The sequence below is a fragment of the Oryza brachyantha genome, chromosome 8, assembly GCF_000231095.2.
Source record: "Oryza brachyantha chromosome 8, ObraRS2, whole genome shotgun sequence".
In the NCBI taxonomy this organism is placed as follows: Eukaryota; Viridiplantae; Streptophyta; class Magnoliopsida; order Poales; family Poaceae; genus Oryza; species Oryza brachyantha.
Genome location: NC_023170.2, coordinates 5802141 through 5819792, shown reverse-complemented (window position 1 = coordinate 5819792; position 17652 = coordinate 5802141). Strand labels below are relative to the sequence as shown.

At 37.4% G+C, this 17652-nt stretch overlaps 1 protein-coding gene across 2 annotated transcripts; it reads right to left on the bottom strand.

Moving 5' to 3' along the window:
* Positions 1 to 603: 603 nt before the first annotated feature.
* On the bottom strand, positions 604 to 16728 carry LOC102702776 (DNA-directed RNA polymerase III subunit RPC5). Of its 2 annotated transcripts, XM_006659929.3 has the most exons (14): positions 16211 to 16728; positions 13021 to 13089; positions 12582 to 12689; positions 9813 to 9878; positions 8535 to 8675; positions 7853 to 7900; positions 6520 to 6626; positions 4840 to 4914; positions 3896 to 3947; positions 3214 to 3791; positions 2348 to 2554; positions 2151 to 2265; positions 1362 to 1474; positions 604 to 981 (listed from the first exon to the last, which is right to left on the bottom strand). In XM_006659929.3, exons 1-13 carry the CDS (start codon positions 16622 to 16624, stop codon positions 1406 to 1408), a joined length of 2049 nt encoding a protein of 682 aa, XP_006659992.1. In that variant the 5' UTR covers positions 16625 to 16728; the 3' UTR covers positions 604 to 981; positions 1362 to 1405. The 2 variants fall into 2 exon arrangements, with proteins under 2 accessions (XP_006659992.1, XP_015695739.1); XM_015840253.2 differs by lacking the exon at positions 13021 to 13089.
* Between the last annotated feature and the right edge of the window lie 924 nt (positions 16729 to 17652).

Below are 17652 nucleotides of genomic sequence, written 5' to 3'. Positions count from 1 at the left end.
GTACAATATAGGCAGTCACAAGTAATTAATGAGAAAACATACTCCTCATTACACAAAAATTAATCTAATACTACTGAATGTGAAGATTCGCAGTCCTGGGATATATCAAATCCAGTACTAGGTTAGTTTGTGACAAAAGATGTAAGCATTTCTGAGATTTAAATTTTATTACACAATATAAGTACTTATATCGCTATTCACACTTCTACTTGTCTCATTAATCACTTATCATTCAAAATTCTTCTCATTTTATCTCCATCTATGTCCATATTCATTTCTAGAATATCTTATATTTAATAACAAAGGTAGACACAATAAGTATTTTCTGCCCAACCTTAATCCTTGCTAAAGGACCTTTGTAGAAATTTTTATATTTTAGCACAAAGGGAGTACATTCTTTCTTTTTAAAAAAACAAAAGCTACTGGTAACATTGCTTCATCTCTCTAAACGCTTACTTTGCTTCTTCTGGCACCTAATCTACTGGACAATTGCCCAGTGCCAACCATGAATTGTGTAAAATTTAGCTCCAAAACATTTCCACTCCATAAAAATTTGACATTGATATGCGTAAGCAACAAAACAGCTCTAGTTTCAGAAGCAGCACAAAATATCATTTCATAGATAAACGATTGACGGGTATGAAAAATATATTGTTAAATCATCAAGAGGCGGATCTGCCAATTGTCCCATGGTGTTATGAGTATAGAAGGAACTAGGATACACGCATTCCTATTAACACTAACAAAATATCATTCTAATAATGGAAACTGTCATTCCTTCTGTAATTGCATGTCACATGCAAACTTCACAACAAGCCTTCTGAACGAAATACTGTTCCCAGGGAACGAAAATCTGGAAACGTGCAATCAAAGCTAACCATGCTTGGAGTCTGGCCTAAGGCTAGATGTTGTGAACTTGCAACTAAACCTAATCTCAGATGCTTATGTACTGATTTCCGTGACTCTGAAGAACTTCAAAAACTGTTGAAATAAACAAAACATAGGAGTAAATCGCTTATTAGATTGGAAATAAAAACAAATGAGTCCCATAATAAAATCAATCGGTAACAACAGAGCTCATGAGTAAGCTGACCAATATGTGATTAAAGAGATCCACAAAAACTAGTAAAAGAATTGTGTTTTGAATCACCATTCACCAACCAACTAAAATTCAGCTCAAAATAGTGAATAGAAAAGCTAGGTTAGCACTTGCTAGAGGGGGGAGTTTGGATCTAACGGTCTTCAATTTTTGGCAGAGATGGAGTACGGTAATTTAGTTCTTCCATTTCATTTTTAATATATGTTATTATTCACTAAGAACTATATTCTCCTTAATATATGAAAGAAAAGCTAAAACATACCTGTAATTTCAAGGAATAGGAAACTCTTTGAGCATTTACAAGGTTCAGGGTTCATCACCATTTTTAAGCACCAAGTGTCCATCTTCAGTCTGGATGCAGATCTCAGATATAACCTGATAACAAAATGATGTTCCTAGTTTAGAGAAAATGAATTTCCATCACATAAACAAATTGAAATGCCTGGCCTAAATAGAGGTGCACCTAGAAATACAGCCAGAATACAGACAGAAAATGAATCCTTAAGGTAGCCACTGTAATCTTAACAGACCTTGAAGAACCTCTTATGGTTACTTATAGGTATGAGTAGGTATAGTAACAGATCATCTATAAAATATAGTTAGTCGCCTGTATAGTTTAAATGGTTCGAACAGGATTCGTCTTTGCTAGAGTTCACTTAACCCCAAGAAATGAAAGGACATTGTCAACTCACCGTTATTTGGAGATTCAAATGAAAATTTTAGATACATGTGCCAAGTGCAATTATTCGATGAGATTAAGAGAGAATGAAAAAAGATACTAGAAAAGGACCTAGAATAGCCCCCTCTTAAAATTTCAAGCAAGTTAACTAGTCAATATAATTTCAAAATGGCCTAATATCAGTTATTAACAATCAATATTCAGCTCGGTTTTGTGCCTAAAATTATTATTGAACATCATTCCCACTTGTAAAACGAGAGAATTGATAATAGGTAAAAAAAACAATGCACTAAACTAATTGAATGGTGCCAGCAATGCAGTATTATGCAGTAACAGTACAAAAGTTAACAAATAGCTGATTTCCCTCCACACCTGATGGTACTCTTTTTCAATGTCTCTCTTTAGAATAACTGCACTATCCAGGATTTCCTGCTTGGTTAATTTTGCATTGGGATCTTTATCATGGAAGAGCTTAAGAATTAAATGTCTGCAGGACACCAAGTTAACAAATAAGTATGGAGTTCCGTGTCAACAGTAAGACGGTGTTCAGTTTTTCAAATTCTACATACCGTAAAGATTTCTTGGTTGGAGTCTTTGCAACATATACACCATGAACATGGACAGCAACTTGCTCTACTGACTTTTGGAGTTCTACAAGAGGAAGCGCAGCACAAGATGTTGCAGCATTTGACAGAGCTTGCAATTTTTGTCCATCCTTTCTATCAGAAGCATATTTAGCTGCCAACTGCCTCAAGTCTCTACGAATTGCCTGAATACTAAATCAAAAATATATCGAAATTATCACAATGAAAAAGTCTAAAGATGCAATCAGAAATGTGAAAAAAAAAACATAAAGGAAATAAGAAAACCAGATGTTCTGCAGTTAGTGCAGCACTAGGCACTATAACCAGCACTTAATGCATTCTAGCACAAAGTATTGAAAATTGTTAAAGTACTTGCTCAAAACATGTAAATAAAATCTAAAAGTTATCATCAACAACCTACAAATGTAATATCTTTTTATATTCGTTTGTTGTCTTGCGAAAGTGCTGGTATTAGTATGGGCCTAATCTGAAACCGTGACTCTCCAGGACAGTCCTCCATGAAATCACATGCTCTACCATGAAGCATCTGGTACTAAGCCAGGTAAAGTTTATATTAGAAACTAACAGAAAATAATATTTAATGCAGGTAAAAATATTGGTATTTTACCATCCTAGTGCCAGTCCTACACCCTGAAGGGCTGAAGGTGGATATCTACAGCCTAAGACTGTTACCTGTAGTTATTCTAGAGATGCATAGTACCTTCAATTGTCATACATGTGCATTAGACATTTAGACCCAACAAATGCAGGTAGATGGATTATAATACAAAGACACTAAAACTGGAACAGGAAGGGATACAGATCAAGATCTCAAATCTCTACACAATTACCTGCGAACTTTATTGGCAGTGAAAATAGTTTCCAAAACAGACTGCACAAGGTTTTCTACTCCCTGTACAGGACCATCCTTGGCCTTGCTTGTATTTGGATCAGGCCCCTTTGAAGGAATGTTAGACTTAGCTGAGTTCTTGGTTTTCCTTGCCTCAGTATGGCTGGATGTCTCTTGAGAGTCACGCATAGTTATCTCACGTACAGACCAAGCATGATCTTGCTCCTTGACTATATGGGGGTAGCGTTTTATAAAGGAAGAATCCACTGGTAATATAAATTTGTAGTCTTGAAGTTTTTCCCTTCTTTTACACAATGGAGGCAGAAGTATTTTCCTTCTCTCATCATCAACCCTAATCAATCTGTCTACGTCCTTCAAAGGGATGGAATCCTTTTTCGTAAATTCAAGAAGAATTCTATCTCTTTTGCAAGCATATCCATCATCAAACAGTAAAGAACTTTTGCAGACCCACAAACCATGCACCAAATCCGCATACACCGGAAGCACTTTGAGAAGATCATCCTCTGAATAGGTTTGGGCAAGATGCATCAGAGCATCAAATTGATTTACTTGTGATACCTATTTTGAGCAAATGCACAAGTAATAAGGACAAAAGTTAAGAGAACTTAAAACTGTTGACGGAGTAAGAACATCCATTAAAATCAGAGCATCTAAGATCTAACCTCAGTAAACCATTTCTTCAAGCGCTCTTCCAATGGCAGTTTAAGCATTTCCCTGTTAAGCAGTGAATGAGAAAAGGTTGTAATTTCTATGCTGAATTACACTTTTTATCTCAGGTCTACCTTGAGAAAAAGGGGACAAGACAGAAGTACTAAAATTAAAGGGAGCAAAAACACTACATAACAACATGTGAAATTGAGTTAGAAGCTTGTTGGTAATTCTGTTCACAGAATAAAATGAATTCCAAACATTTAATATCATGAAGATTGTGCACGGAAGTGCGTTCGTACGGTGGGAAAAAAAATCGTAGTTTGGCTCTGATACCATGCTATGAATAGCACTTCTATTCATTATAGGGGCTCTAGGCTCAAATATATATAGGTACAGGAGTGGGTAAATATGCACAAAAGCACCTTATACAATGGCAAAATACAAGAATACATATACATCTAACAAGCGGGTCCTCTGTGACTACCAACATTCAAACCAAATCCTCCTACCATTTTCCCAGGACATGTCACTGTACTCACTCCTCTGTTTTCTTTTTATGGACACCCTTGACTAGGGCATTTAAAACTAGGCAACCATATTAGTACGACATATGGCCATTTTGCCCATAGAAGGCTAGATAAATTGTTTAGTGTTCAAAGCAGCACATATATGTACACTATCTTAAAGAACTTTGTACAATTTCTAATCATAGGGTTAAAATGGAAATTAGACAGTGGGTTCCATGCAGTGCCAAATATTTGCAACAACCTTTTTGGTTCAAAATTCACAATTAGATGGTAATGGAGGAAGCAAATGTTAGGTTTATCACCATGGTACTATTATAAAGGAAGCTGTCCCACCAAAAACCAAAGCAAACAGAAAGAAGCAACGAAATACATATACTAGTAAATAACAAGATCAGTTGCACTGGCAGAGGAAAAGATATGCACTGCACCTTATTGCATGACTTCTGTTGACACCCTTGCTGCCTGTCGACCCTCCAGGGCACAAGGACATTAAATAATCAGATCTGCATGACAAATTTGACAGGATCAGATATGCATGCACTGTAGAAGAAGATTGCCTGTTTGAAAATTTCGATAAACTTATCTACTATTCTATTCACGATTCTCAAGGCATAGCATCAACACATAATGTTGACACTAGTGAAAAACAAATAAGTGAATATCGGAATGCAAAAGAAATGCTCGACAAGAAAGCACTATTAGATAAGTGTAAACGATACAGCCTTCACTGTGCTAAAGACTCAGTCTGCAGATGACTCAACATCATTTGCACAATCATTGAGTATAATCATGAAACATAATTTTAGAGATAGTCTATCATAACAATTTTGATCACAGTTTCTGTAAAATAACATAATAAAAAAATAGAAATTACACTCAGCCTATTTTCCTAAGAAAATCCAATAACACATTTTCAATTAGTTGTCTACATAATTCTAGATACCTGGATGGTCAAACTATCGAAGTTTAAAAATTCTGATTGTATGGTTCCCACAATGACCTCTATCTACAGATAGACTCCATTATTTGATCATCGAACTCAGGAACTACATATATGGTGGGATCACATCTATATCTATAGGAGAGTAGTTAATACAAACTAAGAAAAGTAATATGGCAAAAGCACAGTTGGTGTGGTGCTTTTACTTTCTAAATATACCTCCAACTTTCACCTTTATTTTGACTGACTTTATATACCCCTCGCACATAGTGTATTCAATAAGCTTGAAGAGGAAGACACAAGACAGACAAGAATATTTCCACACCCATACACTCAAACCATTCAGTTCTCTCTCTAACCCATACATGCCTAACCTTCTTACGACCACACATGCCGCACAATCAACAATCAGCTCATTCATATGTTCAAGATGACCATAGAAATTGAACCCCTTCACCACTCCCCGTTTGTCCCGTTACTGCCTCCCTAGAAGGGATATTGATAAAAAAAACAAGCATGTCAAGTTGCACAACCTACATTGTATAAAGTGCTACACAGCCCAGAGCTTAGAGTTCAGACTTTGCCTCAACGTACTTGAGAAACCAAGGAAGTCTTAAACAGGTCAACATACAAGGAATAAATCAAAGCAAACAAGTCAATGCGAACGTAGGAGCCATTTTCTGGGTTTTGTTTGGAATCCAAGCGCCTCAACTCAAAAACGACTGTCTCCTTATCAACCCAAACTAACTTTCAGTTATGTTCACTCGTCGGTGTTACACACCTCAGGCAAGTAAACAACCTGACCTAATTGAGCAAACCATATTCGTCATCATGATCTAGCCCACTCTACTGGTGAAACATGGATCAAATCATACATGCGAATGTAGCATAGGTACAACAATCTCAAATAAACAGATCCGAGTAAAATAAACATTAGAAAAATACAATGAGTATAATTTCCTGTATATATTATGCTCAGCTTACTAAACCCATGTAAAATAAATATTCCAGGACTCCTGCTACATGTCAAGGCTACTCAAGTCTCTCCCTCCATCTAATCCATACTTTTTTTGTATACATGACAGATCAACTTATCATTACATTTCATAAAAGAGATGATGATTTGCAAAATGCAACAGCATGATAATGAAGAACAAACAACACTTACGTGTTCATTGTGAAATCTATAGGCCCACCCTCATTTGATACCATCTCCGCATGGTACTTGCTTGCAATATTACTCCCAGCCGGTTGGTAAGTGAGAGAAATCCATGGCTGAAACAAAAAGGCATATCAATTATTTACAATTTACACAGAAAAATAGGTACATGGAAGAGTCTGTGAAATCTTTACTCATTTAATTATGTGCTGACTACTAAAAGAAAAGATTAAAAAAATTCAAGTTGACAAGCAGAAAAATGCAGGAAACCATACTAGTAAATTGTACAAAGCATATGCTGTTCTAACATATATAGGGCATGTTTGGGGGAGCTTCTGGTAGAAGCAGCTTCTCACAAAATCTTCACAAAATCTCCGAAAGTCAGAAGCTCTCTTAAACAGCACTTAGCTTTTGAGAATCTGGAGTTGTAGAATCCAGAAAATGAACTAGAAGCTAGAAGCTGGAAAATTCAACTTTTCTAGATTCTGAGAACCTAACTTCTCATTAGTTGCTTCTTAGAATCATAAGTTCCCCTAAACAGAGCCATAAGCCCATGTACAAGGGACCAGAGGCCAAATGCAAATAAGCAGAAAACACATCATAGAACAATCTAATGCAACTACTAATATATTTTAAAATGTGAACATTGTTGGTTCCCAGTTCCCACTGGACCAATATTTGGCAGGGACACAATCAACTCTATTAGCCTAGTGTAGCAAATTCACAGACTCCAAGATATGTCAAGTCACTGTACTGATTCTTTTTGTGTATCTATGGCACATGTTTCTACCAGAGGTCAAGAGCAAGCCTCAGATTTGGAGCCACTAGCATCAGATGAAGTCTAGGCAATATGCTTTTAACAATATCAAAACAAACAATGAGGCATGCATACCCAGGCTAAAGACTACTCCCTCCAGTTTGACAATTCATGTTGTTTTGGACAACATGGTCTTTTGACTGTGATTTTCTATCAAAATATATACAAAAAATAAATAATAGTTTACTTTCATTAAAACACTTTTTTAAGACTCATCTATACACGTTGTTCTAGTGTTTTGAAACTAAATAATTTAAAAGTTAATAATAGTCAAAGTTTTAAAAGTCTGAGTACACTTGTCCAAAATGACATGAAAATGACATGAATTATGGAACTGGAGGGAGTAGTTTCAGAAATAAACAAGTCTACAAGTGACAAAAGTACACCGATGCACCTGATGTTACAACTTTGAAGATCCTTCAACAACATTGAGAAAATAAAAGATTGCTGAACCAAAAGAAAGCCTTAAAATACAGAGGCACATTGATCAACAATAAGCATAAAAGTTAAGCTGTTTTTCCTAACCTCAGATTCTTCAGTGCAGTCTTTGGAATCTTCTAAGCGCTCATTTCGCTGCAAGTACAACATATTTGATCGTCAATAGATGCTTAGCACCAGCAGCTGTGAGCTGCCCAAGTTTTAATAATACTGCAGTCTTTTTTTTGTATAACTTAACAAAATAACTAGAGCATGAAGTAGGAATCTGATAAACCAAAATGTATGACAGGTCAAATAAAACTATGCTGAAAAAGAATAGGCTAAAAAAGTTGGTTGGAACCAAGGACAACACTAACAGTGCCATCATATCCTCGAGCTACATATGATTTGTCTCCTCAGATCCAGACAGCATAATCAGTAGACACACTAAACAAATTTTGCACAACTGCCAAACGAACCATTTGGCTAATAACAAGCAATTAGCCCTTCAGAAGATTGTACATGCTTAGTCAAACTAACAGGCCATACATAACCCAAAGCAATCATACCAAAAGGGTTGTAAAGAGGGATGCTCTGCAAATATGCATGCTTAATCTGATTCAATTGATATAGTCTTATGGCTGCTACCGTGGACATAGCTTGTGGAGACATGGAACTTAAAAGAACATGAATTAGCTGATTGGTTGTTTTGAGGTTTCTCTAGCTTTTGTTCTCATAAAAGAGTAACAAAATAGTACCAGCGCTGACAGAGAGAGATTGAATGTTTCACCTTAACTGATGGCATAGTTGAGCCGCTAGCATCACTATTTGCTCCTCCATGTAAAGCCTCCCGGGAATTCGATCGACCAGAATTTACATGTAACATTGATGGTCGCAGTTGCACCACTACATCAATATGATTCAAATGAACCTGTAAAACAAGGCAATGGATCAGTTATATTCAATGAATACTTAAATAGAGCATCATATTAAATAACTCTGACAAACTCTGGTTCCCATCATTTCGCTTATTGGAAGAATAAGCAAAACGGCTTATTAGTAAACAAAAATAATTTGTGAGTAAAAATTTTGCGATTCAAAAGCAAATGTTGTAAAATAAATTACAATGAAATAACCACAAAATCAACTCCAAAATTAAGTTTTAAAATTCAAATTTTGACTTATAAGAAGAAGCAGAAGAAAAATGATGGGAAGCTCTGACAAAGTCCTACTTGAAGCACACAAGGCCTTTCAGCATATAGAAACAATTATTGGAGCGGGTAAGCCCTAAATCACATTTATTATATACCAAGGAAGAAGATATTTAGGGAAAAACAGACTTATTATCTCTAGTTTGGATTGGAGTTGTTTTGGTGATTGGAGCATAACAAACAACGAAAGTAGTACTACCTTATTTTACTGGCATTTACTCCCTCCCATCATATAAGGGATTTCGCCCTTCTAGTATTTCCCAAAATATAAGGCATTTTGCTATAGTAGTCATCTCATCAATCAATCAATCCTAATTCTAATTTCTTCCCCCCTTACCCCCAACTACCCTGCCATCTCCAACCACCTCTTATTTAACTGGATATCCTAGTGTTCCCTACATTCTTAACTTTCACCAAAGAAGGCATAATCCCTTATATTATAATTATGGGATGGAGAGAGCACATCAGTGTCCTATTTCCACAGAATATTTATTTGAACATATTCCTATTGGCATTAGTAGAGCATACCTGATCAACGTGTGATAAGCAAACAGCAATCACATAATTCAAAGGCTTGCTTGTGAATGGTTTGTTTCTTTTGGATAAGCAGATAGCAACTTATACAGAAGCCAAGCACTAAACACCACTCTGATTACACTACTACAGTTAAAAAGAATAGTTAACACTCAACAGTCTAAAGGCATATACCAAGTTCAGGTTTATGTTTCAGTATGGTATTCCTTGCAAACTTTGCCTTATGTAGCATGCTAGAGTTCCATAGAGGCATAGACTAGTACTACTCAGTAAATTAGTGGACAATAACTGTCAACCTTACAACCTATTCTCCTGTGGCTTACCAAGTTGCCTCTAAGAACTCCAACTGCATAATCAGCCACATCAGCTGCTTTGGATGATGATAGTGTCTGGAAATAACAAAAAAGAAGTGGTGAAATAGCAATGATACCAACACAAATATAGTGCATACCAAATATAAGCACACAAATAAATTTCTTGCCCAGAAACTGAACTGCTCCCTCCATCTCAAAATATAGCTACTTCTACCATTCAAGGTTCTCTCATAAGGGAGATATTTTGATTAATTCCTGTCTTTCAGCTATTCCTAACTATACTACGGGGTTATACTTCATTCCTGAGGGGATTCATAAGAGGATGGACTCAATTAGAGGAAAATTCTGTTAGGAAGGTATTAGTGACAAAAAGAGATATCACATGATTAAATGGAGAGATTTAGATTAGCCCAAATAGTTTGGAGAGTTAAGTTTTACTGATACTAGAAAGATGAATATAGCCTTGCTCTCTAAGTGGATCTTTGATATTTAGTATTTACTCTGACAAAGAAAGTCCTCGTTTGAATCTCTTAAGAAAAAATATATTCAACACTCAGGGCTTTTGCAACAAGAAGGGGATGGTGCCTCACAATTTTGGAAAGGATTGATTCAGATTAAGAGTTGACTTAATATTGGGAGTAAGTAGGTGTTGGGAAGAGGTGATCAAATTAGTTTTTGGCATGATGTTTGGCTAGAGGATGCGCCTCTCAAGGTGGGGTACTATAATATTTTTAAAACCAGTAATCAACAAGAGATGAAAGTTAGAGAGATTGTTAATGATTCTTTTAGAAATCTAACCTTTAATGAGATCGTTTAGTGAGTATGACCTCAGTTGTTGGCAGGATTTAGAAAGAAAGATTACTGAGGTTTATTTGACAGGGTTTGCTGATAAATTACTTTGGAATTGGAGAAAGATAGATGTTTCTCTGTGAAATCTATGTACAGAGCTTTAACCTTCTGTGGAGTAAAGATGTGAGGATATTTGGAATGCACCTTGCCCGTTGAAATCTAAACATTTCCTATGGCTGGAAGAGAAGGATAGAATTCAGGCAGCTTACAATTTGAAAAAAAGAGGATGGGGGGATCCGAACTTTGCTGTTTATGTAATGGGATAGAGGATACCCAACAAATTATTTTTGAGTGTCCTATGGCGATCTTTGTCTGGTGTGTTTGCAGAGATGCACTTGGTTGGAGATGTATCACGAAGAGCTTTGAGCATTTTCATTGGTTAGTTTGGGAAGAGCTGGCAACAAAAAGGCTCATCTTGGTATTGTGCTGCTTATAGCTGATGACTAGAAATGGTATGATTTTCAGGAAAAAGCTGATTTCCTCCCCAGTAACAATTATCTTTCGTGTTATTTCTCTTTTTAGGCACTGGAAGACGCTTCTGAAGGAAAATGAAAGGAGTATCCAGGAGCTGATTATTCAAGAACTTCAGAAAGTGGCGGGGACACTGAATCAAAGGACTGGTGTAGTCTAATCTTAGTTTCTGGTAGTGTTGGTAGCTAGTTACTTTGAAAAACAGATTGTCATTTTCAGGTCTTTTGGTTTGTTATGTTTGTTAGAGGTGGCTTCTTCCAGGAGTTTTTCTGAACTCAATATGTAAGCTGGTAATCCCAGCAAAAATCTTTTCTGTTTTCAGTAAAAGCAGGGCTCAATCTTGAGCCTTTTATCTAAAAAAAAGATCTCTCATAATATAGCTACTTCTCCACCTACTACCCCATCTCATTTAATTTCTTCATCTACTTGCTCACCTCAACCAATCACAACCATTTCTCACTCAACCTTAATCCTCTAAAGAAGGGCATAAATAGTTATATTTTGAGATGGAGGGAGTATAAACCAATTTAGAACCATCAAAAGAGAAGGAATGTAACTTAAACTAGCTTGACTACTAATATATTCTAGAGCAAATTAGAAGTTTACAATACAATGCAGAAAAATCTGTTGTTCCAATGCCAATTAAGATATTAAAGATGCTCAACACTAACAACGACGGTCTCTTTGTCCCAATCGATAAATCAACGTACCAAATCCACGATAGTTTGATCAAGTTGATATCAGAAACTGATATACTGTTATCTAGAATTCAGTGGTAGTTTAGCGTTGCAAAGGTTTCTTGAAAGCACTTTAACTTCTTTGTATTTTGAACATTTACAGACTATATATATTTTGAACTCATAATAGAAAATTTTAACTAAGAGCAAATTTAATTTAGGTGATTGATGCCTCTGTTTTGTCCACATTATTTACTCATCAATCAGGAGGCAACATAATACACCGGCTTTAATACAGTAGCCCTAAGACTAAAAAGTTTTATTCACTTGCTTTCAATCTACTATTTCTTTCCTTTTACTCTCTTGGAGTTTGTGTGCGGGTTGCCTCTTGCATGAGGGGTGGTTTCTCCTCCCTTCTCTCCTCCACCTCAGCATGTGAGCCTAAATGGCATCTTGGGGCTAGCGCTTAAGGCCTTATTGCACTTGCTCTAGGAAAAGGTAATAACTCCTAAAGCTAACTAGATTCTGCATCTGAGCATAGATATGCCAAACTGGCCCTCTGTATAAGTATCATGATTGCAGAAGTTCTTGCAACACTATGAAATATTTACTTCAGAGATGCGTGTAAATATTAATAGCAACAAAATGAAATCAACTTATTCCAAAACTAACAAGAACACACTGTGGAAATAAGCAGGTCATACATAAGTGCTTACTCTCTATACAGCAAAGGGTAACCTTGATGTGATTAATTCTGTAAAATAGAAAAGGAAATGCTCACCTGTTCTGTTCGTCTCAAAGGCACAGGAAACTCTGGGTCATAGTTTTCACACTCTGTATTGATATCCAAGTCTACTTCAACTTTTGAACTCAATGGCTTAACACGGACCTGACACAGAAGTATGTGAGTATAGTCAAATACTCTCCCAGTTTTCAATAGATGACGCCGTCGATTTTTGGCATATGTTTGACCATTCATCTTATCCAAAAAAAAATTGTGCAAATATGCAAAAATGTAAGTTATGCTTAAATTCATTTAATAATAAATAAAATCACAACAAAATAAATGATAATCACACAAAGTTTATTCAATAAGACGAATGGTCAAATGTGTTCTTAAAAGTCAAGGGTGCCATCTACTAAAAAACAGGAGTAATACAATATAAATTTCGAAATTAGGTATAAATCATCCAAAGGTGAACAGTTAACTGGTCATGTACCTCCTTACATATTTCATTTAGCTCGTATGGGCGCCAAGATGACCTCAGTGGATATTGCATAAGGTAAAGCTGTGAAGTATATATGATAAAATTTAGTGTCAAGAAATATGATTAAAATAGTATCTGCCAATGAACTTTTGGTATATCTCAATTTAACCAGAAGGAAAAACAAAACATTTTCCCGTTCAGTTTTGGATTTCTATACTCCTTTGAAAAGGAGCAATGGTGATGGTGACTGGTGAATCTGCCACCAGCCCACCACCAACTCCCTATTTCTTGCAAGGGAAAAAGACAGTGTGCCCCACATGTTACTAATAAATATATGCAGCAATTAAGAGATAAAAAAAGTAGATAATGAAGATAATAACAGATTAATGATATTCTTTTAATTAAAACCACATTCCAATGCACAGGCAATATGCTAGTAGATTGAAACATTGAATGAGCTCTCATGTGGTAATGCTAATATCTATTTATATATGTTGAATATACTCAACAATGTAATAAGTAAAACTTAAAAATGCAAAAGAAAGCTGCACCAGGTACATTTTTATTTGCCATTAACCGAAAAAAGCATATTGGAACACTTTTAGGTCAATTTTTCAAGGAAAGCTTGTGCAGGCTAGGCCAAAGATTGAATCATTGGCTACAAGGAATCAAGGACATGTACAAGTGAAGAAGAAAGAAGCCCAATGGGTTCGTAACTGGTTGAGGAGTACAAGAAAGTGCAAAATCTACAACACAATAAAATTCCTACAAAAGTAGGTAGATAGCAAAGGAAGCATTACAATTTACAATTAAAAACAACAGTGCAATTGTGTTTTTGACCCTATTTTGAAGTCTAACTACCAATATGACCATGTTCTCTTAACTTTGCTTATTTGACCCCGCTTTTCAAAAATAAAACCACCATCTGACCCTATTCCATGAAGCCATGTTAACAGTGTTATAAAATCAGGGCCAAAATGTCACTTGATCCCTTGCCTATTTGTACCCTACATACTTAAGATTTTGTTTATTTAACAAATTTGACAAAATGTTGATTGAACCTTGATAAATTTAGTACAAATCTTGGCACAAACAAAACTTTGAGAAAGTATGATCAAATAAGTAAGGGTATAAATGGTATTTTGGCCTTGAGTTTAACACTGTTAAGTTAATTTCACGGAATAGGTCAGACGGTAACTTTATCTTTAAAAAAACAGGGTCAAATAAGAAAAGTTAAGGAAACAGGGTCAAAAGCACAGTTATTCCAAAAACAAAAGTTGAACCTGTAAGATGAAAATAAATCATACTTTTCTTGTCTCTTCAATTATAGAAAATCATTCTTCAATAACATAAAAGAGAATTCAAAGAGAGAATATACATAGCATCTTTCAGCAAAACAACAGGAAAAACATGCAGAGTTCACATACAAATGTATTGTTTTAAAAAAATGTAAAGATATAACCATATATATGCCACTCCAAAACAGTAAAAATAATAAAAATGGCACTTCAGCCCAATAGTTTCCAAAGTTTCTGCTTGGAACGTCCATGTAAATGCAACTGAAACTTGACTGTGCATGTGTAAATGTGATTCTTAAATCCAGTGCAAACAATAAAATGTTGCCACAAAATCAAATAATTCCTTCACTAACTCAGAAGAAACCCAGAGAACAGCTGAATATTTAACTCTGTGAAGCGATCATGCTATACCAACATTCTAAATTCCACAGGTGCATACTTCCAACAGCTATTTAGTGCAAGTAGCACTGGTATGGGGAAGGTTTCATTGGAGATAAACATTGCTAGGAGGATAGCCAGGCAGCGTCAGCTAATAAGGATGAGAGGATGATTATAGGCTCAGGTGATGAAATGGGGAAGAGATTATAGATTGATCTTCAATTCTTCATTGCTTCACTCCAATAGACTCACCAAATAGCCTTAGATAGGCCAGCCACCAGCACCTCACAATCCAAACTAATCTGATCAAATCCCTGACTCCAGAAAATACCTCTGCATGTGTTTTAATTGCATGCCTTGCACCCTTCATGCACACAAAGCGAAAACCCTGGCTGGCTACACCTTTCTCTTGGGCCAGATTACGGATCTCGCCCCTAGGCCCAATGCCTATGAGGCTATGACAATCTCCGCACAAGTTTGGGGTATATCTGTTTAAATTTCATGTTTCTCCCTCACTAGGAGCCATTGACCACGGGAATTGAGCATGCTGCCATGCTGACCCTCTGGAATTAAACTAGAACGATGTGCTCAAATGAAACTTTGTTGTCTTCTTTAAGTTAGCACAAGCAACAAAGAAAACAAATTAATGACCAATGGCAGATAACATTTCAGACACAATTGCATGAAACCAAACGTGTCTGAGTACATGACCAGCATGGCAGCATATTCACCATGAACAAGAAAATGAGCCCTTTATGAGCCATCAGGAAAAGAGCATAATTGGGAATTCAAAAACACGGTGTTCATCTTTTAAATCAGTTAATGGTGAAAAATTGCAAGTTTCTATTATGAGACCTGCTAATGGTTCATATGCAATTGTCTCAACATGATAAAAACATAGTCCCAGTTCTTTCAAATGAAATATCCAAATGAGTTTTTAGAATACAAAAAGGACAACGAAAATATCAATGGATATGCCCACAATGGAATGAGACTCAACTGCTTTGAAGGCATTCATATAATAACCATCAGCCAAAGTAAGAGGATATAATCCATCATTAACAATGTGAAAACACGAGATAAATGACTAAATGATATTATCAACAGAATGACAAAATTGAATCTACCCAAAAATATCAACAGGCAAGGTGTTACTTTCAAAAGGTTACCGTTGGAGAGCTATCAGTACAAACCTAAAGTTCAGAAAACTTGATAGATGGGACAATTTAAGTGAGAACAAATATAAACAGAGGGTATCACATAGCATCAATCCTTATTGTATAGAGACACAAATCACATGTAAGTCCCCAAACAAGGACCAGAACAGGACACTAAAAGAAGGAAGCAGTTCCACTACCAAACTAGAGGCCAGCAAACCATCACCCCATTTTGCATCCGCAGTAAAGTAATCTGGTCAGTCAGGCATGCGAATACTAAACAACTGGCACAATTCCTTACTGACAAGCAACGAGTTAAGCAATTTTACCACCGATACGAGGATACGGAAGAGATTCTGCGAGCCATACCATGGAGTCCTCGTCGTCGAAGGGCTTGGGCGTGAAGTAGACGTCAATCTCCCGGACCACGAAGTCATCCCCATCCTCCACCTCCTCCGCGCTAGCGCTCGCGCTCGCCCCAACGCCTTCCGCGCTAGCACTCGCCCTGGTTCTCGGGCCCAACTCATCCACCTCCATGGAGTTCTCCATTGGCGCGGCAGCCTCGAGTTTGGGATCCTCCAACTTGGGCTTGGGCTTGGGCTCCTCCACCTTGGGCTCGAGCTTCGTCTTCGGCTTGCCCTTGGCCTTGGGGCGGAAGCGGGTGGAGGGGGCTCCGCCGCCGCCGCCGGCCGCGTTGGACGAGGTGGGTGCGTCGAGCGCCGCGAGGTCGGCCATGTCGATGTCGGCGTCGAGGGACAGGGGCTTATCGTCGCCGGTCGCCATGGCCGCCGCCGCGGCTCTCCTAGCCTCCTAGGGTTTCGTGGCAAGAGGGTTTTGGACTTTGGAGAGAACTGGTGTGGGGGTTTTGCCGTCACTTGCTGCGCTCCAAAATCCAAAGGATGTCCTTTTTTTTCTCTCCTCTCTGCTTTCTGCATCTCGATTCTTTTTACGTTTGTGAATAAAGATGTATCCAACTAAAACAGTGTGTCTTTAATTGTTTATTAATTTTTTTCATCTATACTAATATAAAAATGTGCAGTAGATTTTTTCTATAGTCACATAATTTAGAGCACACATATTTTCCTCTATCAATCAATAACCGTCTGATGAGTCAATCCAATAGTCTGGATCATCCATGATAGTCTCCTCTCTAGCAATCGTACCTAGGATACAACCGGTAATAGCTCATCGACGTGTGACTAATCAACCCATGAACTGCTCCTCTCAAAGACCGTAAATTGCTCCACTGTGCACAACAATCAGTCGTCGGCTCGTCGCTATCTACGCCACTCCCCTACACGCAACAGACGCGGCTCCCCTTGGACGCCAACCTCCTTTGATACATCGTAGTCGACACCGAAGCCCTCCACATCGTTTTCCTCCGTCGTCCTCTACATAGCTCTCCTTCACCGTTGCTGACGCTAGTAGCCTCCAGGCTGAATTGGAGCAACGGAGGGCACCCTCCACGTAGCTCCGCTCCACTGCTCCTATTTACCAAAGTAGCGATCATCCAGCTCCATCACTACATATGATTTCATAGCCTAACACGTCCTCTCTTCCTCAACCATCACGAGTAGACCCCGCCTCCCGTACAACACTCCACCGCATCCCGCTCACATTCAACCTTATTATTGGTCCTGTCTTCCGTTGTTGTCACATGAGGCAAGGTTGCAAGGAGCATCTCTCCATCTTCTGCCCCACCATGAGCAAGGAGCATTGTCCACTCTTTCTGCTTTCTCAAGAATCGTAGCACGACGAGGGAGCGCCATGATTTAGAGGTTTATTTCTAATTCAAGTTATTAATCTTATTA